This window comes from Staurois parvus, unplaced genomic scaffold (genome assembly GCF_062004578.1).
Source record: "Staurois parvus isolate SC_StPar_1 unplaced genomic scaffold, SC_StPar_1.0 ptg000151l, whole genome shotgun sequence".
Lineage (NCBI taxonomy): Eukaryota > Metazoa > Chordata > Amphibia > Anura > Ranidae > Staurois > Staurois parvus.
The window spans coordinates 20,841,358-20,866,610 of NW_028317947.1; the positions used below are offsets into that span (position 1 = coordinate 20,841,358).

Sequence of the window (25,253 nt, forward strand, 5' to 3'; positions counted from 1 at the left end):
AGTATCAATGGACTACAAGTGCGGTGACATCTTTGTACTCGTATCCCATTGAGATGTCTAAGTTCCTCTGCTACAGTGCCAGATGGCATTTGTAGTCTCTCCCTTCACAGAACTCTAGGAAAGGATGGTGCAATTGTGTGGGCTGAGCCATGCACAGCCACGCTAATCTAAAAAAAATTACATGAGCCTGCGGGAAGAAGAAGAATCCCCAGATTCAGTAAGTAGGAAGCAGTTTGGACATGGGGGAGGGGTTGCGTACTGTGATTGTTTCATGCTACACCCTAAATAGGGGGTAGTATGAAACATATCAGAAAGGAGACCTTGGCCTTTAAGAACACTGACCTTTAACTTTATCAGAGCTCAGGTGAGCAAATTCCAGGACTTAGTATCGTGATTTTGGTGACTGGAATCCATAGAAGGAAGTGCAGAGTAGACAGCTGACAGACAAGAGCCATAGAGAAAAACACGCTGAAATAGATAGGCAGTAAAGGGTCATGTACTTTGTGGAAAAAGGAACGGCTTTGGGAAGTCATACCTCATAGGAATCTACGATCAGCTGAATCACGTTTCCTGAATCTGTGGATAATGTACCCACTGTCGTCCCGGGAATTAACTCACTATATTCCTGTGAGAAATATATTTAGATTAAATATGACACTGTGCAGAAACAAATGCCAGCTAGAAAATTTTTATGCAAAACAAATTTAAAATATTTTATCCTCATCTGAAGAACGCCTACACTGTTTATGTGGGCAGGCTGTGGGCAACTTAATTTAAAGGAAATCTATGATGAGAAATACATGTGGGTTGCAATTGTTTACAGTCTCCAAAAAATGCTATTTGCCTTGCAGTCTTTAGTTTGAATGATTTGAGCCACTGATCTGCAGCAAGCTTGCAGCCTACCGAGTCATAGTGTAGTCACAAATTTCTTACAGTAATACTTTTTCAGGATCAGTGATTCTGAAGGACAGCCACGCAACTAGCCTTAAAAGATTGGTTGAGCAAGGGCAGGCGCCATACAGACCTGCTTTACGTTCAGCAATATGAAGTTTCTAGCTATCTCCTCCGTAACACCTAATTCTGAACCAGGGGCGGACTGACCATTTGGAAACCCGGGCACTGCCAGAGGGCCCGGGGTCAGCAGGGGGTCCCATGAGATGCCCCTGGTACCTTTTTCATAGGCTTTTTTGAGTTTGGGCAAGGACACAGGGGCCCCATGATCCCCTATTGCCCGGGGGCCCCATGGGTTGCCAGTCTGCCCCTGTTCTGAACACAAGTGAAGAGCTGTCTAGGGCCTTCTCTGCTCTAAAATATAGTGCAGAATAAGTTGTATGAAAATACTAATAATCCATATATGTTATATTTTTTCATATCCAAACAGATGTACATATAGTATAAGGCTTCATGTACGCTACAGCTGATAAACTCACGTTTAGGAGCATTATAGCATTTTTTTCAGCAGCCCCTGAACTCTCCCTAATGTTTTCCTGTGTGTCCATGTACACATTGTCGTTTACAGTCGTTTACAGGCAGTTGAGTTTACAGTTGTTCTTTTGAACGCAACAAACTTGCGTTCAGGAGTAGATTTTATCAGCGTTTCAAATGCCAAAAGCTTGTAAACACGTGTAAATGCAACTAACCGCATTTATAAGCGTTTTTTTTTAACTCTTCCATTTCCAGATGCTGTCCAGAGCCTTTTTTCATCATGAAAAATGCATGCAAAGCATTTTCCAGGTACTCAAATGGACCTGGTGCACCATACTTTGAGGTTTCGCATAAAAGAAAATATGTTAGACACTGCTACAATAATTTCTGCACAGAAATGAGCTGGAACACATCCAATCACCACAAAAAAAAAAAGACAGCTAATCTCAACAAATACTGCTCTCTCTGCTTCTACTCTCTCTATTTCTCTCAAACAGTCTGAAATAGTTAATAATTTACCACTTTCCAGTGCATTCTGGGCATTTGGAAGGTTCTCCTGTGCTTATCTTTAAAAACCGCTTCTGAACGCAAATGCTCATAAACAGGTCTAAACACGCATAAACGCAGTATGCAAACGGGGCAAAACTGACTTTTTTTAACCTGCGTTTTCCTGCTGTCAATTTCCAGTGTTCAGAAGAGTTCTCCAAACGCACTGTGTACATGGAGCCTAATACACAATCATTCCTGAAACTTTAAAGAACTTTAGTATATTTCTTATTGTAGGTTATTGAAGATGAGTTTGCTGGTTGGAGTGGTGGATACAATATAACTCCATTGACTGTACAATTTTCGTGGCATTTCAACATGCCTTCCTAAAGAAGACATTACAACTGAGATTGAAATTATTATAAAGGTATCACAAACCCTTACCCTAATTGGATTCTATATGTAGTTATACTGTATATTATATATACGGTACTTTATTTGGAGGATAATATTATTAAACATATGTATGTGAGGACACAGGTAAATCGAGTGTATAATCACACTCATGTCCATGATCCAGATGTCTGATACACCAATTGAAAATCACAGTTCAAATGATTCTTGGTCCCGCCAACCTGAATTGGAATCTTCAGAAAATATTGGATCAATTGATGTATTTAGATATTTATCTGAGAGACTGAGACACTGGCTCCAAACCAAGAAGGCACTTTAATGTGGCAGAATGAATAATCAAGATACAATTTTACATATTAAGATGTCCATACAATTAAATTGGTCAGTGTTAATCAATACCACTATCTGATCAACAACAACTGTGTATGAATGATTGTGATAGAAATGGCAGTTGGGAAAAAACCTGTATGTTCCTGAATTAATCCTTATTATACTAAATGGCCAGATATGATGAAGATGCAACATACCTCTTTAGACCCGCAAGCACCCTATGTAGCATACCTCTTTAGACCAGCACGCACCCCAACCTTCTACCTTACAGCTACTGAACAACTTTAGACATAAAAAAAAGATCAAATACACAGTACCTTGTAGAGATCCGAGACTTCTTTAGTGACGGCAAAAACAAGGTTGATGTTTTTTTGGGAAAGTTTTTCAGTCATGAGTCCAATGGATGGGTAGTCCTGAGGAAAGATCCATAAACTGAATATTATTGGAAAATAGCACAAAAGGAAAATTGGCAGGAATATCTGATGTTTAATCTGTTAAAAGAACACTAGAATGCAAGGTGATTTGTTTGATATGTTTTGTTTTTTAATTATTTATTGTAGATGACTGCAAAGCAATTACTGCATTATGCTTAAAGTGACATTATACTCTGGTTTAAAAAAAAATCTATTCAGATATAAATTGTTAACAAAAACAAGTTCCTTCTATTGCTCTTAGCCTCCTCCAAATCTCTAAATTCCTTTTGCCTTTGCTGCTGTGATCTGACTTCCTGTTAGAGGGTGGCTACGTTCGTTCTCCATGGTCCCACTGTATGTAAGAACATTGAATGCACTTGTGCTTTATATACCAGTGCCACGCAATGTGAACATATTATATACCATATGACAATTTATAACGTATGCAATCCTCATAATAAAGTGCCTGTGCAGTTTCCCATATAACTTCTTATAAAGTGCATATATACAGCACAGTGCATTACATAAACAATGTGTTCATCTTAATTCGCACATAATAATTAAAAGTCCTTATAATGTGTATAAATTCTTCTTGATAAGGTCATTCAGTTCTTATGCTCATTCGTGCATCTTCCTGCCATGTATAGAATCACCCTTATGTGTTTCACCTCCACCAACACACATATCTACTCTTACCTCCTTGTTTTGACCTATAGATATTGAAGTCAAACAACACCTTTCCCTTATAACCTGGGTAGGTATAGTTTCTCCCCCTCCAATCTCCTCCACATTTTAATGCAGCCGATCTTCCTATTTCTTTTTCTTTCAAAAGAGATGGGATAGAGCTTTAGACTGAACTTTACTTACCAAAATAGTAGACAGTGTGTAAGAATTGCTATCTCCAAGATGGCACTGTCCATCATTGGGGCGAACAATTCCTGCAAGACGTCCATCCAGGGCAATGTGCGTTCTAGCATCTGTCGTGAAAACCAGCAGATGGGATGACTCGTTCCTCCAGCCAATCCTTTCCTGTTGAAATCAATATGGAAAAACAGGCTCAATACCAACAGACATTTGCAACTGTTATGCAAATCTCATCTCTCTACACTCACATCGCATACTGCAGCCTGCATGATGGCATCAAATCCACCTTCTGGAGCATCGCGGTTTCGGGAAACATCCTGCTTTGCAACTTCCTGATTGAATCTCTCAACCTGGTCTGTGAGGGCCAAAATGTGCTGATAGCCAAAAGTGGGCTTGCAGGTGGTACCTATCCTGTGGAGAAAGATGACACAGATGAATGGAATGAAAGGGGAAAAATGTAGTAAAAATTTATTGTTAATTTATGTTCATTACTGTAAACGTCACTCTGCTTTTAACATACTTAGAACAGAAATACTACATATCGCCAGGAGTACGTCTTTTGTGGAGTGTTTTTTTCCTGGTAGTTGAACAGCATCTGCTCTGAAATCTGCCTGCTAAGAAAAATCTTTGGAGTCTCAAGAAAGACATCTCCTCTAAAGGCCCATGTGGATATGGAGACTAGCATGCAAAAAAAAATGGACGATCATTCGTCCGATATTCTCATTGTGTGTACTAGGCATTAGTTGCTAGTTGGACAAGTTGGACATATGGACATACTGAAATGAAGCTGGTTTCCTACACTTACTGGCAAGTGCTCAACTGAACCCCTCTTCCCAATAGAACCTCTAATTTAGAAAAAATTTAACCAGTTCAAAGGATAATTCATTACCGTTACTGTATAAAACAGCATACTGGAGTAGTCCAGACTGGTCATCAACAAGGCAATCAACAACTAATACTTATAAATACACCAAGGAAGTCAGATGCTATAATAAGGCATTGGCTGCTGAAAATGTCAAGTTTTCTTAAGAATCTTCAGGAAAGAAGGGTGTAGATAGGAAGTAGTCATATCAGGAAAAAAGTTAAAGCTGACGGAATCTTGAAAGAACAGTGTGGGTCAGCCCAGACATGACGCACAGTATGGAGAGATTATCTATCATTATATTTTTATATTGTGGTAGGAAGCCAGATAACCCATAGGAAACCAGCAAGAAAACAGGAAGAATAACCATACAGATAATACCATTAAAGTCATCAAACCTAAGGCTCCAAGACAGCAATGGTGACAACTGTGTAAACATATTTTTCAATATTTTCAGCTACTACTGAATGCACTTTGCTCAAGAGCAACTTCATGCAGCAGTTAAAAGCTTTCCATAAATCATAAATACTGTCTAGGAAAAATACCACCATCGTAAGGCCAGCAAGTCAAAAAGCTTTCAGATAAGGTGAGATCAAGGTAACTTTCTTGTCAATCATTTTTGGAACGTGTAGCCTGAAGAGCTAATCCTAACTGCATAGCATGGTTCCAAAAGATGTCAGTAGGTGTTGGTGTTGTGTGAATCATTTTTTTTTATCAGAGTTTGCAAAAATAAATGGTGAATTTTCAACATGCATAGCTAAAGTGGGTGTGCATATTAAAAATTATGATCTACTGCAGTGACCTTTTTTAGGTTGTGGATGTGGTGTTTTTATATCAGGATAATATATAACAAAATTTGTGTTTTAGGGCCAGTGGTGAGGTCATTGCTGGAGGTGTAACATACAGTCAGGTCCATAAATATTGGGACATCGACACAATTCTAACATTTTTGGCTCTTTACACCACCACAATGGATTTGAAATGAAACAAACAAGATGTGCTTTAACTGAAGACTGTCCGCTTTAATTTGAGGGTATTTACATCCAAATCAGGTGAACGGTGTAGGAATTACAACAGTTTGCATATGTGCCTCCCACTTTTTAAGGGACCAAAAGTAATGGGACAGAATAATAATCATAAATCAAACTTTCACTTTTTAATACTTGGTTGCAAATCCTTTGCAGTCAATTACAGTCTGAAGTATGGAATGCATAGACATCACCAGACGCTGGGTTTCATCCCTGGTGATGCTCTGCCAGGCCTCTACTGCAACTGTCTTCAGTTCCTGTTTGTTCTTGGGGCATTTTCCCTTCAGTTTTGTCTTCAGCAAGTGAAATGCATGCTCAATCGGATTCAGGTCAGGTGATTGACTTGGCCATTGCATAACATTCCACTTCTTTCCCTTAAAAAACTCTTTGGTTGCTTTTGCAGTATGCTTTGGGTCATTGTCCATCTGCACTGTGAAGCGTCCAATGAGTTGTGAAGCATTTGGCTGAATATGAGCAGATAATATTACCCGAAACACTTCAGAACTCATCTTGCTGCTTTTGTCAGCAGTCACATCATCAATAAATACAAGAGAACCAGTTCCATTGGCAGCCATACATGCCCACGCCATGACACTACCACCACCATGCTTCACTGATGAGGTGGTATGCTTAGGATCATGAGCAGTTCCTTTCCTTCTTCATACTCTTCTCTTCCCATCACTCTGGTACAAGTTGATCTTGGTCTCATCTGTCCATAGGATGTTGTTCCAGAACTGTGAAGGCTTTTTTAGATGTCATTTGGCAAACTCTAATCTGGCCTTCCTGTTTTTGAGGCTCAACAATGGTTTACATCTTGTGGTGAACCCTCTGTATTCACTCTGGTGAAGTCTTCTCTTGATTGCTGACTTTGACACACATACACCTACCTCCTGGAGAGTGTTCTTGATCTGACCAACTGTTGTGAAGGGTGTTTTCTTCACCAAGGAAAGAATTCTTCGATCATGCACCACAGTTGTTTGCCGTGGTCTTCCGGGTCTTTTGGTGTTGCTGAGCTCACCGGTGCGTTCCTTCTTTTTAAGAATGTTCCAAACAGTTGTTTTGACCATGGCTAATGTTATTTCTATCTCTCGGATGGGTTTGTTTTGTTTTTTCAGCCTAATGATGGCTTGCTTCACTGATAGTGACAGCTCTTTGGATCTCATCTTGAGAGTTGACAGCAACAGATTCCAAATGCAAACAGCACACTTGAAATGAACTCTGGACCTTTTTTGTAATTGGGATAATGAGGGAATAACACACACCTGGCCATGGAATAGCTGAGAAGCCAATTGTCCCATTACTTTTGGTCCCTTAAAAAGTGGGAGGCACATATGCAAACTGTTGTAATTCCTACACCGTTCACCTGATTTGGATGTAAATACCCTCAAATTAAAGCGGACAGTCTACAGTTAAAGCACATCTTGTTTGTTTAATTTCAAATCCATTGTGGTGGTGTATAGAGCCAAAAATGTTAGAATTGTGTCGATGTCCCAATATTTATGGACCTGACTGTATGCAAGAATCGTGTTATAACCATGTATTGTGAAACTTTCAAGATCAATATAGAACTGTATTATGATCATGTACAGTGGTGAGGTCATGTTACAGCTAGACGTGCGATTCATTTCATTACGAGCTGAAATTTTGACAAAATTTTAATTATCCAAATTTCCAAATCGCAATAGTATCAAATTTCAGCAAATCCAAAATAAATTATGAAAAAGCGAAATTATTTGAATTAGAGAATGAATTTGCATTCAAAAATGAATTTGAAAAAAAATGGAAACATATTGCAATAAATACAGTAAGGTATAAAAGTGAAATAAAATGATGATTCCTACTTAAAGGCTGCTTTATAGAGTATAATAGAACAGAACAGAATAGAAAAAAAGCAGAGTAGAACAGAATACAATAGAATAAAATAGAATAGAAAATACATGAATAGAATAAAAAAGAAAAGAATAAAATAGAATAGAAAAGAATAAAAAATAAAAGAACAGAATAGAAAAAAATAAAATAGATTAAAATAGAAAAAAATATAGCCGTCCACTGAAATTCTAATCTTGAATCTATTTGAATATACAAAACAATTCAGAAAGCAAATCATTCTAATATAACGAAAATGAGGAAACAAAATTAATAACTTAACGAACAAATCCGAAACATAATACATTTTTTTCGGCATGCACATCTCTAGTTACAGCTGTAGTGAACATTAGAACTATATTATAACTGGTGAATAACACATGCAGAGTATGGTTTTTTTCAAATCTGTACACTGTTTGTGTTTGAACGATATAATTTAAAATTTGTTCTGCATGCATCTTTACCAAAATAAAAGTGCTTTCTGAGATTTGTACAGAAATGTTGGTAAGTACTTTATATACACCATTGGCCATATACTCAGTGTGATCGCTGTGTTCTCAGCCTGCATTGCTCAGGAGATTTATGGCCATCTAGCCAGAGCATGTCTTAAAATATTTATAATATCTTTATACTTGGTAGACACATAAAGAGATTTGAGGCTAAAAGATTATCCAAAGGCGATTTGTCAGGAGAATGTGAACAATAATAAACAGATCAAATGTGCTAGGGCTACAGAAGCATGGAAACAAGTAAATGATTTTGGAATACAGTAACTCAGTGAAAAAAAGTAGAGCCCAGCAAATGGGACAAGGTCAGTCAACCCACGAGTTTCTTTCCTGAAGCTGATATTTGCATATTAGAATACCCCAGGTTTCAGGGTGCTTAGGGAGCCCTTGCAGATACTTGTGGTTGTTCACATTTAATTTGTTTTGCCTCTTTATATACTTTTTAGAAAGAAGTGGTTTATTTGAAAGGATGACTCCATCTGAAGCATCTATTTGTTGTCTGTGTTAACACTAAACTGATCAGTTGGTTTCTGAATTTTTTTCTTTTGGATAGAGTTTAAAAGGGGTTAAAAACACCTGCAAGTTTATTTTGTGCTGTGTCTTCTCCGTTGGAGAAATTTCTCTTCACTTCCTGTCCTGAAGAGGCAACAGGAAGTGAAAAGAAATTTCTGTAAAGAGAGAGGAATTCTCTTCTTAACCTCTTCTTCTTAAAAAGGCATGGTGTGGATTGTTTATGTGTCCTGCATTGAGCTCTGACCTCAAATCTTCTGAACACCTTTTGGACAAACAGGAATGTTGATTGCAAGCCAAGTCTTCTTGTCAGACATCAGTACCTGACCTTACAAATGCTTTTCTGGTAGAATGGCAATTAATTCCCATACATACAACCTTCACATAGGAATGGAGACTGTTAAAGCCACGAATAGGAAGAGGGGAAGGAGCGGAAAATTCATATTAGTGTCCATAGTTTTAAATTGGGATGTCCAACAAACGTTTATAGGTGTGGTGATCAGAAGTCCACAAACCTTTGGCCACATAGTGAACATTTTTTGTCACCTAAGGCAGAATATTTTGCCTCTAATCAGCGAAGGATAAAGGAAGTCTTATTACTTACTCTAGGCAGGGGTTTGTGATGACTTCTGGTGGAGACATATACATGTAAGGTGACATGGGCTTATCAACAAATGCCCCAAAGCCAATGCGGAGATTACTGGTTACTCTGTGCATCCTGTCAGCCAGTTGAGTTCCTAAGTTTCGGATGGTTCCCAAATCATCCTTCATAGAATAAGACAGATCCATAAGGTAGTAGATGTCCACTGGATAGTCTTCCACCTGCCGTACTTGAATTGTGAAGATCTTGGAATCATCTTTGAGATAAGTGAAAATGGACATTTTAAAGAACTTCACAACAACAACATACAAAGTGTTCCATGTACTCCGTATTTACTAAAACAAATTATCAAAATTATTTCTAAACGGACCTATCAGCAATGACACGTAGTCTATCTTTATATCAAATGCAATGAGTAGTGACTTATTTTATGTATTTTCTCTATTATAGTCAAAACTTGTAATTACAACTTTAAAAAATATATATATTTACAACTCTTTGGCAATAACTCCTCTGTCTTCAGTCACTTAAGTCTCTGGAAAAGTATTCAGCATTCAACATTTCTGGGAGTGTAAAATGCCTGTATGCTTTACTCAGTAATTCCTGTACAAGCCTCTATGTCAGGGGTGTCAAACTTGCAGCCCTCCAGCTGTTGCAAAACTACCAGTCCCATCATGCCTCTGCCTTTGGGAGTCATGCTTGTATCTGTCAATCTTGCAATGCCTCATGGGACTTGTAGTTTGGCAACAGCTGGAGGGCTGCCAGTTTGACACCCGTGCCCTATGCCATTACTGTATTCTGTAGTGATCTAGAGGTCAGCAGGAGGAACCAAAATGCACAGTAGGGGATGTAGACTGGCATTCAACACTCCCAGAAGTGTAAATATTTTGAGATTTCTACTGCAGAGAATTTTTTTTTCTCCTAAATATTTTATTTAGTGTAAATATCTTAAGGAACAGGTTTGTGGGTGCAAAGTAGCTCCAAATTATTACATCACACAAAGAAAAAGGCAGCATACATGTCAAGTGAGGCAGGAAGCCACAGCTACTGTATACAGTATACCAGCAATCAGAAGAAAATTGCCCAGAGGGGAACTTTGTAGTCAAATTGAAGAAAGGGAGTGATTTTTATAAAACATTTCTGTTTAGGAAAAGAAACAGTCACTTTAAAGGATAAGTTCACCTTTGTATACATGTTACATGTTTCACCTGTTTTTAGGGTGGAATACGTAACATGTTCCCACTGCTGCAGCCACCGCCCGCTGCCCTCTCTCCCTGTAACAGCAGTACAGGGAGAAGTTCCCTGTACCAGCTGTCACTTTTTTTAAAAGATAAGATAATAAGATTGCTATATAGTTCACTGTCAACGCAACTCGTTGCTGTACAGAATTACTTCATATATAACCCTGTTTTTTTATTTCCAGTCAAAAGAAAGTATGAAATGTCAAAATATAATTAAAATGGGTAGGGGTCTTGGACAGAGCTTATAGAAAAACTCCAAGCAAATACTGTACATAGAAAAAAAAAACTCTTTAGTTTACTTATATGTTCCTCCAAAAAACATAATCTTTAAGTTAAGCTGGTGTAATCATCAGAAATGTCTACAAGTCTACAGATAAAATCAGGCTTGTAGGGCAGTTTCTGTGCTTTGGACAGATAAAACTTTAAAAACACTGTTTGGCTAGAGCTGATTTTTATGTATTATTTTTATTTAGAAAATTTGGTGTCAGATTCTGTAAAGCCTAAAGGGTTCCTTTAGACCTGTTCACCACGTCTTTTTTCAGTATTACCTGGTCTCAGGTGCAGTTCAATCTTCTGTGGTGTCATTTGGGTGATGTCTCCTTCTGAGCCCTTGTCACTCAGCGGTCTGTCCACCAGAGTCTTGACCTCACTGCTAGGGTACTCAATCTGGTTTCGATCACAGTTATTTTCTAGCAGTGCTGACACTAAGTCGCAGCGAGGTGCTCCTTTTCCAAAATCCTGGAAAAACAGCAGTGGAAAGACACAAAATATACCAATTAGAAAGTCAGGTATTAAATGGGAAGTATAGCGCTTCTCAACAATGTTTCCATTTACAGTTAAAAGAGCTTGGCTTTATTCTTAAATTCTTTATTACTATGTTTATGTTCTCAGATGAGGGGAAATCCCTCTTTGTCTCCTCCTCTCTGGACTGATTTATTTTACCCTCGGCAGTTGGACTTCCCTCCCTTCTCCGGTATCCCTTACCTATCCCTTCCCCCTTCCTCTCCCCCCTTTTTTTTTTCTTGTTCTTCTCCCCTCCCCCCTTTGTCTCTTTTCCAGATTTTTGTTTCTGACTCCATTCTGTTTCTCATTCCTTTATATACACTTTCTATAAAAATGGATAGACCCTAGCACTCATAGTTGCAGTTAGTCTTGCCCCTTGGGGTGCACCTCATGTCGACACTCTTTCCAACAACATACAGTATAATGTACAGCCTGTCGAATGTTTATTCTTTGTATTACTCCTGGCTGGTTATTGCACTGTGATCTCTGTACACGGGGGATGCCCTTTCCTTTTGATGAATTTATACTGCGGATCAGGGGCGGACTGACAACTCATGGGGCCCCTGGGCAATAGGGGATCATGGGGCCCCTGTGTCCTTGCCCAAACTCAGAAAAGCCTATGAAAAAGGTACCAGGGGCATCTCATGGGGCCCCCCTCAGGCAGTGCCCGAGTTTCCAAATGGTCAGTCCACCCCTGCTGCAGATGTTTTACACTGTTTTGTGAGTGTGGTGCTGTCTACATAAATAAAAAATGAGAAAAAAAAAATTCTTTATTACTGAAAAATCTTAATTAGGTGTTAGTGTTTTAAAGCCTTATTTCTATGTTTATAAATGCACCTGGGGGCAGCCATATTTGCTCATTATGTATGCAGGCTCTACTAGCCTTGTGTAAAGACTGTCCTTCACTGCTCCTGTGGATCAGTACAAGCCTATGTCAGACCTGACTGATTAAAACAGAATCCCCACAGTATTTAGTGACTTGTATAACCACAAGGATCCACCAGAATTCAGGTCAAGTCTTCAGCTCAGCTTCACTCTGAAACATGCACCCTTCACAACGTCAAGACCACATATAGAACATCACTATAAGCTTTTTGCCCTGAGGAAGGGGGGAAACTCTGAAATGCCCTAGAAATCTTGGCTTTTTTTACACCCACCTGCAAAGCCATCATACGTATGAAGGGACCACTCATGTAGGGACTCTTCACAAGTTGAGCTGCCACAGTACAGCTTCTCCCTCAAGGTCCTACTCTACGTAACACATGGACCCTGAGGCCTCCACAAAGAAATACAGTGTGGAAAAAGGCTTGGTAAGTGAGTATCAAGGAAAGGATTGGCCAATGGAAGCCTGTAGGCAATAGTGATGACCAGTCCTAATACTTCTGCTTTCCTTTTTTTGGGAACAGATCCCACAGAACAGATATTCATTTATGCATTAGAAAATTCTATTACACATGTAAACCCAATAAGGTGCCATGTCTAATTACATGCATGTCAAGGAGACTAAAGCTCACCCATTGGATACAAGAAACTATGGCTTTCATAGGTGGTACTTTGACTATGAGACCATACCTCCCAACTTTCTGAAATGGGAATGAGGGACACCTATTAGCAGAACTACGTAGGCATAGAACACACCCCCTGTCACGCCCCCCTTAAAGGAGAATTGTACAAAAAAAGATTGGTTAAACCTACAAGTGCGTTTTTACCACTACTATTCCTTTATATTAGCTTTTGGAATTTACAAATTCAGCAATTTAGAAATTTGATGAAAGTTTTAGCATTGTAAAACACTTATTTGAAAGCTAAATAGTGCATTTTATATACAACTACACTCACTGGCCACTTTATTAGGTACACCATGCTAGTGCCAAGAAAATCTCACCCACACCGTTACACCACCACCACCACCAGCCTGAAGTAGTGATACAAGGCAGGATGGATCCATGCTTTCATGTTGTTTATGCCAAATTCTGACCCTACCATCTGAATGTTGCAGCAACCAGTCTGCCCATTCTCTTCTGACATCAATAAGGCATTTTCATCCACACAGCTGTCGCTCACTGGATATTTTTTCTTTTGTGGACCATTCACTGTAAACCCCAGAGATGGTTGTGTGCGAAAATCCCAGTAGATCAGTAGTATTTGAAATACTCAGACCAGCCCATCTGGCACCAACAACCATGCTACATTCAAAGTCACTTAAATCCCCTTTCTTCCCCATTCTGATGCTCAGTTTGAACTTCAGCAAGTCATCTTCACCACATCTAGATACCTAAATGCTGCCATGTGATTGGTTGATTAGCAATTTGTGTTAGCAAGCAATTGAACAGGTGTGCCTAATAAAGTGGCCGGTGAGTGTATATAGATCAGACCAAAAGGAAGAACAAATAAGGAGGAAAGAGGGACTTTGCTCCAAATGAAGGACAGTCCCTTGAAATCAGGGAAAGTTGGGAGCTATGTCAGACTTTTATAAGACATATACTAGTAAGCACAGAAACATTAATGTTTCATCTTCACAATAATAATTAAGTTACCCTAGAGGCATTAGAACTCCCCACACCCTTCCTCTGACTCAGGATTCTTATCTCCCCCATCTTTGTGCAGCCCCAGGCCTGTAAATAAACGTAAATAACATGCAGAAACAGCAGGATTAAAAGCACAGTTGCTGTAAATGATGAAATCATTTACTGCCCTGGAGTGCCGTAAGGAGAGCCTCTGACAGTTGAAGAATCTTATCTCACATAGGGAGATTTTCCAAGGACACAATACCTTATAATTCAATGTAGACTTGCATGAAGAAGAGTGATGGAGGAAAGTGTTACACCTGTAGACAATGGTATCTTTGCTGAGCTGTGGCTGCCAAACATACTGTTCTCTGGAAGATATCTTCCTGTCTGTGGCTACCCAATGTTAGATAAACAATCTTACATAGTTGCATAGTTAGTCTGGCTGAAAAAAGACAAAAGTCCATCCAGTTCAACCATAAAAAAAAAAAAATTATAATCCTACACCCACAGTTGATCCAGAGGAAGGCAAAAAACCCCCAGCAAAACATGATTCAATTTGTTCTTGCTGGGAAAAAAATTTCTTCATGATCCCCCGAGAGGCAATCGGATATTCCCTGGATCAAGTTTACCTATAAATGTTAGTATCCAGTTATATTCTGTGTATCTAGGAAAGAATCCAGGACTTTTTTAAAGCAATCCACTGAGTTGACCAGAACCAACTCTTGAGTGAGTCTATTCCACATTTTCACAGCTCTCACTGTGAAGAAACCTTTCCATGTTTGGAGATTAAATTTCTTTTCCTTCAGACGTAAAGAGTTCCCCCTTGTCCTCTGTGATGACCTCAGGGTGAATAACTCTACACCGAGTTCACTACATGAACCATTGATGTATTTTTACATGTTGATCATATCCCCCCTTATGTATTATACATGTTGATCATATCCCCCCCTTATTTATTATACATGGAGATCATATCCCCCCTTATGTATTATACATGGAGATCATATCCCCCCCTTATGTATTATACATGTTGATCATATCCCCCCCCTTATGTATTATACATGGAGATCATATCCCCCCTTATGTATTATACATGTTGATCATATCCCCCCCTTATGTATTATACATGGAGATCATATCCCCCTTATGTATTATACATGGAGATCATATCCCCCCTTATGTATTATACATGGTGATCATATCCCCCCTTATGTATTATACATGGAGATCATATCCCCCCTTATGTATTATACATGGAGATCATATCCCCCCTTATGTATTATACATGGAGATCATATCCCCCCTTATGTATTATACATGTTGATCATATCCCCCCTTATGTATTATACATGGAGATCATATCCCCCCTTAAGTATTATACATGTTGATCATATCCCCCCTTATTTATTATACATTCAGATCATATCCCCCCTTATGTATTATACATGGAGATCATATCCCCCTTATGTATTATACATGGAGATCATATCCCCCCTTATGTATTATACATGGAGATCATATCCCCCCTTATGTATTATACATGGTGATCATATCCCCCCTTATGTATTATACATGGAGATCATATCCCCCCTTATGTATTATACATGGAGATCATATCCCCCCTTATGTATTATACATGGAGATCATACCCCCTTATTTATTATACATTCAGATCATATCCCCCCTTATGTATTATACATGTTGATCATATCCACCCTTAATCTCATCTTCTCAAGAGAGAAGAAATTCAGTTCCTCTAATCTTTCCTCATAGCTGAGCTCCTCCATGCCTCTTATCAGTTTGGTTGCCCTTCTGTGTACTTTCTCCAGTTCCCCAATGTTCTTTTTGTGAATTGGTGCCCAAAACTGAACTGCATATTCCAGATGAGGTATTACTAATGATTTGTACCGGGGTAATATGATATCTTTCTCTCTGGACTCTTAATACCTTTGCTTAAAAAAGAAAAGAGCAGAATGTGTATAGCTTTGAGTAATTTGGACAAATATACTGTATCAACAGAGTTTCTAAAGTATGGGGCAGCACAGTGGCTAAATGGTTAGCACTTCCACCTGGCAGTACTAGTGTTGCTGGTTCAAACCCCAACCAAGGCACCACCTGCCTAGAATTTGCATGTTCTCCCTGTGACTGCATGGGTTTCCTCTGGGTACTCCAATTTCCTCTCACACTTCAAAGACATGCTGGTAGGTGAATTGGATCCTGTCTAAATTGGCCCTAGTATGTGTATGTATGAATGTAAGTTAGGCACTTTAGATTGTATGCCCCTTGAGGGTTAGGGACTGATGTGAATGTACAATATATATGTGTGTAAAGCACTGAGAAAACTAACAGTGCTATGTAAGTACCTGTAATAAATAAATAAAATAAAGTGCAATTAAACTGTCCATTGATTTGCAAGGACCATGGCGCTCATACTCTGGAAACAGCCAACAGCATGTTTGTAATCTATCAGACAGTGTGTTTAGCTCCATACTAATATTGATCAATAGCCATTCTATAAACTTCCTTATATAACTTTCATTTTTCGTCTATGTTCTGGTTCACTAAAAGTCATGTTATGGTTTTATTATCTTGAAGGCCTTTTAGACTGTGGTGGTGCATTATCAAGAAGCCCGTTCATTTTAAATAGACTTGCTCTGTAATGCAAATTTCAACAGCCCTGTGCCATTTTCCTTGACACATCTCACCCTATTGCAGATATGGTTCACATCAGTAAACTGTGACACGCTAAAAGATATGGGCGTCATGGTGTAACACACTTCTGTAGTGGTAATGTCTGGCTTACTGTGCATTACCATCATACGCAGATCTAAATGGGCAAGGGAATGTATTGTTTTTTTCAGTTTTTTTTTTTTTAATAAACATGTAAAATAGATCAGCTTGATGTAAATAAATGTTTAAACACATTGTTGCCGCTATTGTTAAGAGCTCCTTAGTATGTTCATTTTGTTACATTTTAACTTAGATTTATTGGTACTCGCAACAGTTTCTGTAATGTTTAACCAGCAGCCTTCCCAGGCCTACCCCCCAGCATAATTTGGAACATAGTGCTTAGCCAACATGACAGCCTGCAGCATTTCTAGCAGCATCTTCTGTAAAACCTGATTCTTCTGACAAGTGTGTTGGTGGAATTATTAGCACACGCTGTAAATACTTTCTGTTAGAGAGGACTAGTCACTAATAGGCCTGTACAGAATAAGCTATGTTTGGGGCAGTGCATACAATACATCCATTTTCACAAGTACTGCTCCACTGTGCATATATCAGCGTACAGCCATTGTGTATTTTAAGAAAGAAAAAGAAGCGCCTCTAAGTGCATGCTGGTTCCTGACATCATCACGCCGACTCCGACGTCGCGCCTCAGTGTGTGTTCCAGACACCATCTTAGTGAGGTTACACATGCCAACCGGCTTCTTCCTCCTGTCACCACATTACTCCTGGGCGCAGACGTGGATGTCCGATACTGGAACACAGCCGTTCCTCAACTCCCTTGGATATTTACCCAATACATGCCTGTTTTACTACTGTTACATGTGAGTGTTCCTACATTTGATATTTATTAAAGTGGTTCTGCTACATTTAGAGGCGCTTCTTTTTCTTTCTCATCACACAGAGTTCTGCTACAATACTTTATGAAGCTTGCCCAAAGTGCTCCATGGATCTTCCTATTTGAATCTATTGGACTATACGGATTTTTTATAATCAGTTTGGTCAACTGGTGGTTGTGTTTGCGCTGATTATCTTTTTTCTTTTTTATTGTGTATTTTAGCCTGTCATTGATTCTGACAAGCTGCTGGCAGCAGGTTGTATGCTGCACCTATGACTCCTAGGCATTATTATTATTACATTACATTGAGTTTATATAGCGCCAAAGGGTTTGCTCAGCGCTGTACAATAGAGGGGGGGACAATACATGAAACATTACAGCAGCTACGAACAGCACACGAGGGGTAAGAGGGCCCTACTCTTTCGAGCTTACAATCTGGGAGGGAGGGGGTAGTGGTACAGGAGGAAGTGGCTGTGGGGGATGGAGTGGTAGGAGGAATGAAGGAGAGCAGCAGTTAGGTGAGGGTGGGGTAGGCTTCCCTGAAGAGGTGGGTTTTCAGGGAGCGCCTGAAGGTGAGGAGGGAAGGTGACAGTCTGATGGATTGGGGTAGTGAGTTCCAGAGGATGGGGGAGGACCTGGAGAAGTCTTGCAGACGTGCGTGTGAGGAGGAGACCAGGGAGCAAGATAGAAGGAGGTCCTGTGAAGAGCGAAGGGTACGGGTAGGGTGGTACTTGGGAATCAGGTCGGTGAGGTAGTTAGGGGCAGTGTTGTGAATGGCTTTGTAGGTCAGAGTGAGTAGTTTGAATTTGATGCGTTGGGCGATAGGGAGCCAGTGGAGGGAGAGGCAGAGGGGGGTGGCAGAGGTGGAGCGGCTGGTGAGGTGGATGAGTCTGGCAGCTGAGTTCAGGATGGTCTGAAGCGGGGAGAGTTTGCACTGGGGTAGGCCGGTGAGGAGGGAGTTGCAGTAGTCAAGGCGTGAGATAATCAGGGAGTGCACAAGTAGTTTAGCGGTGTCTGGGGTAAGGAAGGTGCGTATTTTGGCGATATTGCGGAGGTGGAGCCTGCATGTGTTTGTCAGTGATTTGACATGAGGTTGGAAGGAGAGGTTAGAGTCCAGAATGACCCCAAGGACTTTGGCTTGCGGGGCGGGATTGATGGTGGTGATGTTAGTAGTGATGGATAGGATGGGGGGGGGGGGGCGCGGGCAGGAGGGAAGACGAGAAGCTCGGTTTTGGAGAGGTTGAGTTTGAGGAAATGGAGCGACATCCAGTCAGAGATGTCGTTTAGGAGGTGAGTGATGCGGGCGGAGAAAGTGGAGGTGAGGTGAGGGGTGGAGAGGTAAATTTGAGTGTCATCTGCATAGAGATGGTAGTTGAAGCCGTGGGAGTGTATGAGTTTGCCAAGGGAGGAGGTGTAGATGGAGAAGAGAAGGGGTCCAAGGACAGAGCCCTGGGGGACCCCAACAGAGAGGGGGAGGGAAGGGGAGGTGGCACCATTGTAGGAAACGCTGAAGGAGCGTCGGGATAGGTAAGAGGAGAACCAGGAGAGAGCGGTGTCTCTGACGCCAAGGGAGAATAGTTTATTAAGGAGGAGGGGGTGGTCAACTGTGTCGAAGGCCGCGGAGAGGTCCAGGAGGAGGAGGACAGAGTAGTCGCCTCTACTACTCTAGTAGAGTAGGCAGAGAATTGCTCCCTCTCACAGCCATATCCATGCACCTTATTCCCTCGTGCTCATGGCCATAAAGTACAGTGTATGGGTGTGCACTGTAAAATACGTCTGTTGTTCACGTCTGGTGTGTGTACATGTGCACGCGTGTAGGCGTATTTTTTGAAGCGTAAATAAAATATGCCCATATGAATGCACATGTACATGCCATTGTTTGCTGTTTGATGTGCAACATATCTTCTGTAATGTATTCCTATGTGCAAAAATACGCCACAGCTGTGGCTCCCATGTGCCACAACAGTCATATTATGCACTATATACCCATATACTGCACTTTGCAGCCAGTGCAAGAGCCCTAACGGTGTAGTTTTGTGAACTTCTGCAGCTTTGTGCAATTTATAGCTACTACAACCATTTTTATTAAAGGGACAAAGACAATTTAAAGTAAATACTGTGGGAAATTTGGAGGCTGTCATTGCTAGATATGCTATGCTAGATGCCTAACTGTCATGCTGACCCAATGGCTTCATTACTCTCCCAGGCACCAATCACACTTCATGTAGTGGGACCATGCATTCCTGATTGTGCTTCTTTTGCATGATTTTAGTGCACTTCTGCGCATTACATATAGGGCGGCCCATTCACCTTTTTTGGGCGATGAGTTTGGAACATTCTCATGCACATTTTGCAGTGATCTCTGCACGTTTATGGTGCTTAACAATCACAGCAAATTCGCACTAAATTTGGGGTGACATAAGAATGAATAGCACCAAAACCTGTGTTGCACATTTTACCACGATGTCAGTGTAATCTGGAATCGCAGGCAGAATCGCACAATTAGGTAGAGAGAAAAGACTACTGCATTGGTATAAGAATTTAGTGTTACTAAACCCACAACAGTACAATCAGTCTGTATATGCAGTAAAGCATGCTTGTTATACTCACTGTGGAACCTAAGGGGTTAATCCTCTGCATTGTGGAAAAAGGGTGTTTGATCCTGTCTTCTCTGGCCCTCTTCTTGTTGAAATGACCACCTGATACAGACTGAACTTGTGGTCACATGAACATGCTCAGTTTAGAGAGTATTGCTAGAGAGGTTTTTTTTTTCTTGGGAGGGTGCATGTGATCAGCACAGGGCCAATCAGCACTATCCAGACAGAGGGTCAGAGGTTTCACATCCTCCTACAGCAGAAAGAAAACTCCTCCTACAAGCTTTAACCAGTGCTCTGCTGAAGTCACAAGACTGCTCTAACTGCTGATAAGAAAAGGTATTTAGCAGTTTATATTTACTAAAATAATTGCATTTCCATGTTGTGTGTACTGTGGGAGACCAGATATAGTGAATGCAGGGTCCGGGGTTTAGTATCATTTTAAGAAATTGAGATTTGGATAATAAAAATAGTTATTCTGGACTGATTCTCTTAAAATAGCACAGCAACAGTCTGTTAAAAAAGATTGGCTAAAACGTACAACCCTTATTAGATCAATTCCCTGTTGTAATTAGGAGTCTGCTCTGGTAGAAGAAACTGCAGCTCCAAAGAGAAGAAGAGGATTGCCAGATGTGAGCTGGCCTGGAGCGAAGGAGGGTGGGGACATTGCATGTAGTCAGGATTTTTACTGTTACATCTGTCTGGGAGGCACCACACCACGTGGAGTACAAGCCCAGGGAAACATTGCCTTTTTAGGAGTCTGACGGGAGCCACTGACCTCTTCTGTGTTCACGAGGGAGTGGGGAAGACATTCTAATGATTAAGTAAAAAAGAATTAATGACATGTTGCAAGATATGCTATGCAAGCTTTGAGCTGCTGAGGAACTAAAAATCCCAGCATATTTTTATTTTTTTAATAGCTGAAGAACAGCCTGTGGCATATATCTTGCAAATAAAGTTCAGGACTACATAACTATTGAGGAGAATTTGTATTAAAGCGTATCTCCAGAAAAAATGTATTATTTATTTTAGTTTGAGTGGGGAAGGGTAAGAACCTGTTTTTGTTTTATTTTGCAGTCCTTGGCTTTGCTAGCATGAGACACCCATAAAACGTACTCTGCAGTTTTTATGGGGTGCCCTGGGTCCCAATGCTGCAACTGCCTCCATTTCTTTTGTATTTCAAAGATGCCATTTACACTGAAGCCTCCATGAGACTTCAGATACAGAGGCCCAACTGTTGGACCTCACATACAGCAACAGGGAGGCTCCTTCTTGGCTCTAATATTGTCACACAGCTGAGGGGAAGACTTTACCTCACTCTGAACACTATGAATTGCCGCATTATCTGAAGTCTGGATAGTGCACTGGGGGGGAGCTGTATACTGGGGAGGGAGAGACATGTACTGATGAATGGACTTGGAGAGGAGGAGGGAAGAGAGAAGTGTCTTTGAGTGGAGGGAGATATTTGACCTGCACTCTATGTAATGCATGCTGGTCTGTGCATTACACACTCCTATCCCCTGCCCTCTGTGCATTATGTACTTCTGTCTCATGCATTCAGTGCAGTGCACGCTTCTGACCCCTGCACTCTGTGTGGTATGCACTCCTGACCCCTGCATTCGCTGCATTACCTACTCCTGACCGTGGCACTGTGTTTTACCTTCTCCCTGCACTGTGTGCATTACACACTCTTGACCCCTGAAAACTGTACTATACACATTCATGAGCCTTGCACTCTGTGCTTTATACATTCCCGAGCTTGCACTCTGTGTGCTACCTATTCTTGACCCCTGCATTTTGTACATTGCCTACTCTTGACCCTTGCACTCTGTACATTACCTACTTCTGAACCTTGCACTCTGTGCATTGCACACTCCTGACCCCTGCATTCTGAGCATTGAACACTCCTGACCCCTGCATTCCGTGCATTGAACAATCCTGACCCCCGCATTCCGTGCATTGAACACTCCTGACTCCTGCACTCTGTATGTTACACACTCATAAACCTATGCACTTTTTTGCATTATACATTCCTGACCCCTGCACTATACACACACTGTACATGACATATTCCTGACCTCTGCACACCTTATTTTATATTGTACATTAAATACTCTTGACCAATCAATTCAAATTGATTTGAAAGTTACTAATCACTGACTGATTTAACAAAGTTAGGCATTTACTGTACACAGTTTTGTGGGTTATTTATGTTATGCGTGAGAAAAGCATTTGTAATGGCAGAGTTTCATTTTTTAAAATGGATTGTGCTGATGTTAGTAAGTGTGAGACTCTCGCTTTTGGCACAGTAATTAAATCATATTTTTGTGGGTGCAAGGACTCTGGCATATGTGTATTATGTATACAGTGAGTAGGCTTAGGTTTTATTTACCTATGGCCCCTCCCACTGTTAGCGCAATGTAGTACATCCACCATTCAGCACACTACACGCACCACTTTCTCTCCCTCCTCTGGGTGCCCCAGGCTTTTTGCACTCCTAGCAACATCCCTGATTGCCAACTGCGACCCCGTTGTGGAGATATACCCATGTTTCTGCCGCTGGTTAACAAGCAGGAGGTGATGGAGATTCACCCCAGTATTAACAGAGGCAGGTATAAAAGCCTGCCAGGTTCTCACCCTTCCTCACTGTGCTTAAAAAAAACAACAAAAAAAACAACAAAAAGCATATTTTAATATTGAATGTTCCTCCATTGTAACCTAGCTGAAAGTCTAAACCTCCCCATTTATGCACAAATCTACCATTTCCATTGCTGACTGTCTTTGGCTTCAGTACTATGACTCATTGACTTGGAACAAGCATAACGTCAAGAGAAGTCCATATTGCAAGCTTGTTACAGATCAGTTATTCAGCAAGCTTTGAAGCCATACAGTCAGCATATCAGAAAGTCACTTAGCATTTTAAGGAGTCAACAATAACAATTGGCACTGACAGCTCTACACTTGCGGACTCAGGCCTGCACACATACTAGAGCAAATGCAAAGAATCAGTTCTCTTTGTTGACCTAATGTACTGTTTGGTGGTCTTGCCTTGTAGCTCTGGGGCCTAGGTTGGATTCCTCTAATAATGCTCTCTACATGGTGTTTGTCCCTTCTCTGTATGTTTACATGGATTCCCTCCGGGTGCTCCAGTTATCTCCCACAATGCAAAAAACATTGTGGTTTGTTAACTGACTTCCTGCCAAATTGGCTATGGTGTGTGCCGTGGGGAGATTAGAGTGCAAGCTTATTCAGGAGACTATCATGGATGGTTTCATGTAATCCAAAGCAGCCTTTCTCATCCAGGGTGCCCAGGCACCCTGGGGTGCCTTGAGGTTTCTTCAGGGGTACCTTAGCAAAATGTCTAAAAATTGCCCAAACCTTGTATACAATTCAGCAGGTGGAAAAAGTCTGCCTTTTAGTTACACAAAGTCACAGGTTTTCATTGTGCACCATTACAACCTTCTAGCCGCCAGCATCCTGACAACCAATGACATCATCAGTTGATAAGGAGGATGTCGGTTGCCTGCACAGCATCCTTGTTTGACCCTCTCCTGCCCCTCTCCATCAGCGCTGGGGTCACATTAGCTCAGTGATGGAGAAAAAGTGAGGGAGAAGAGAAACACTGGAATACTAGTCAGTACCGGTGTCCAAAAGTATATTTGCTTTGGAAGAATAAATCACCTCTAATGTTGGGTGTCCTACATATGTGGATGTTGCTGCGTTATATAAAACTATTAGAATAGTTTTTCACATTTTAGAATGGGGTGCCCTTTTAAAATTATGGACAGTTTAGAGACACCCCATTTTAGAATGGGGTGCCTCATGACCATCCATATTTTTAAGGGGTGCCTCGGGACTGTCCATAAATTCAAAGGGTGCCTAGACTGAAAAAAGGTTGGGAAACACTGGTCTAAAGCACTGCATAATATGTACTTTCTATAAGAGACATAAACTATGTACAATGGTGGCAAAACATCATTAGACCTCATGCACACTGGGCATTTAGCATACAGGTGTCAGACTGCTTATGTTCCAGGCATTTGTCCCTAGGCGCATACTACTGTAAAGATCAGTACCACTCAGTGATCAGTACATCAGTACCACTGTGCCCCATCCAGTCCCATCCAGCCGCAGCAGCTTTCAGCCTCTCATAGAGTTCAACAGGCTTATGGCAGCAGGGCTGTACAGTGCACATGTGCCTTCCTCCTTGCACCTAAATTCTGGAGTCTCACGAACCTGTATAAACACCCAGTAGGTTGGCCATACATGGGAATGTCCAAATTCGGATCCATGTGTGGACACTGTGGTTGAACAAAAGTCAATCTACCAATCAACTTCTGTTCAACCACCCTGTCGATATATTTGTGCTCAATCAGTGCCGTAGGCTACAGACTGCAGCACTGATCTATGTATTCTGGCAGTGGAGGAGTCTCCCTGCTGTCATAATACAATAGCGCAACGGAGAGGATTCCTCTGTCCACATTGAATGTGTAGATTAGAGATGAGCGAATTTCTCAAAAATTCGATTCGGCTGATTCGGCGAATTCCAGTGTGAAATTCGATTCGATGCGAATTTCTTCGCTACGAAGATGACTTATAAAAAGGGTTTCTAGGCTTCAGAGAGCCTTTAAATTAGTGCAGAACACTGTACCTTTAATTTAAATGCTCTTGGAGATGAGGAAAGAGAAGGAGAAGGAGAAGGATGAGAAGAAGGAGAAGGATGAGAAGAAGGAGAAGGATGAGAAGAAGGAGAAGGAGAAGGATGAGAAGAAGGAGAAGGAGAAGGATGAGAAGAAGGAGAAGGAGAAGGATGAGAAGAAGGAGAAGGATGAGGAGAAGAAGGATGAGACGAAGGAGAAGGAGAAGGATGAGAAGAAGGAGAAGGATGAGAAGAAAGAGAAGGATGAGAAGGAGAAGGATGAGAAGAAGGAGAAGGATGAGAAGAAGGAGAAGGATGAGAAGAAGGATGAGAAGAAGGAGAAGGATGAGAAGAAGGAGAAGGATGAGAAGAAGGAGAAGGAGAAGGATGAGAAGAAGGAGAAGGATGAGAAGAAGGAGAAGGATGAGAAGAAGGATGAGAAGAAGGAGAAGGATGAGAAGAAGGAGAAGGATGAGAAGAAGAAGGAGAAGGATGAGAAGAAGGAGAAGGATGAGAAGAAGGAGAAGGATGAGAAGAAGGAGAAGGATGAGAAGAAGGAGAAGGATGAGAAGAAGGAGAAGGAGAAGGATGAGAAGAAGGAGAAGGAGAAGGATGA

General features: G+C 40.9%; 1 protein-coding gene across 1 annotated transcript in view; it reads right to left on the bottom strand.

Annotated features, from left to right (window-relative positions):
- ITGB3 (integrin subunit beta 3) overlaps positions 1-25,253 on the bottom strand; it is an 80,876-nt gene that overhangs the window by 44,087 nt on the left and 11,536 nt on the right. Inside the window, exons 3-8 of the mRNA XM_089674616.1 lie at positions 11,095-11,284; positions 9,309-9,561; positions 4,181-4,343; positions 3,936-4,097; positions 2,973-3,068; positions 536-625 (exon numbers count right to left, since the gene is read on the bottom strand). Coding sequence (XP_089530742.1) covers positions 536-625; positions 2,973-3,068; positions 3,936-4,097; positions 4,181-4,343; positions 9,309-9,561; positions 11,095-11,284 — 954 coding nt within the window. The remainder of the gene's footprint in view (positions 1-535; positions 626-2,972; positions 3,069-3,935; positions 4,098-4,180; positions 4,344-9,308; positions 9,562-11,094; positions 11,285-25,253) is intronic.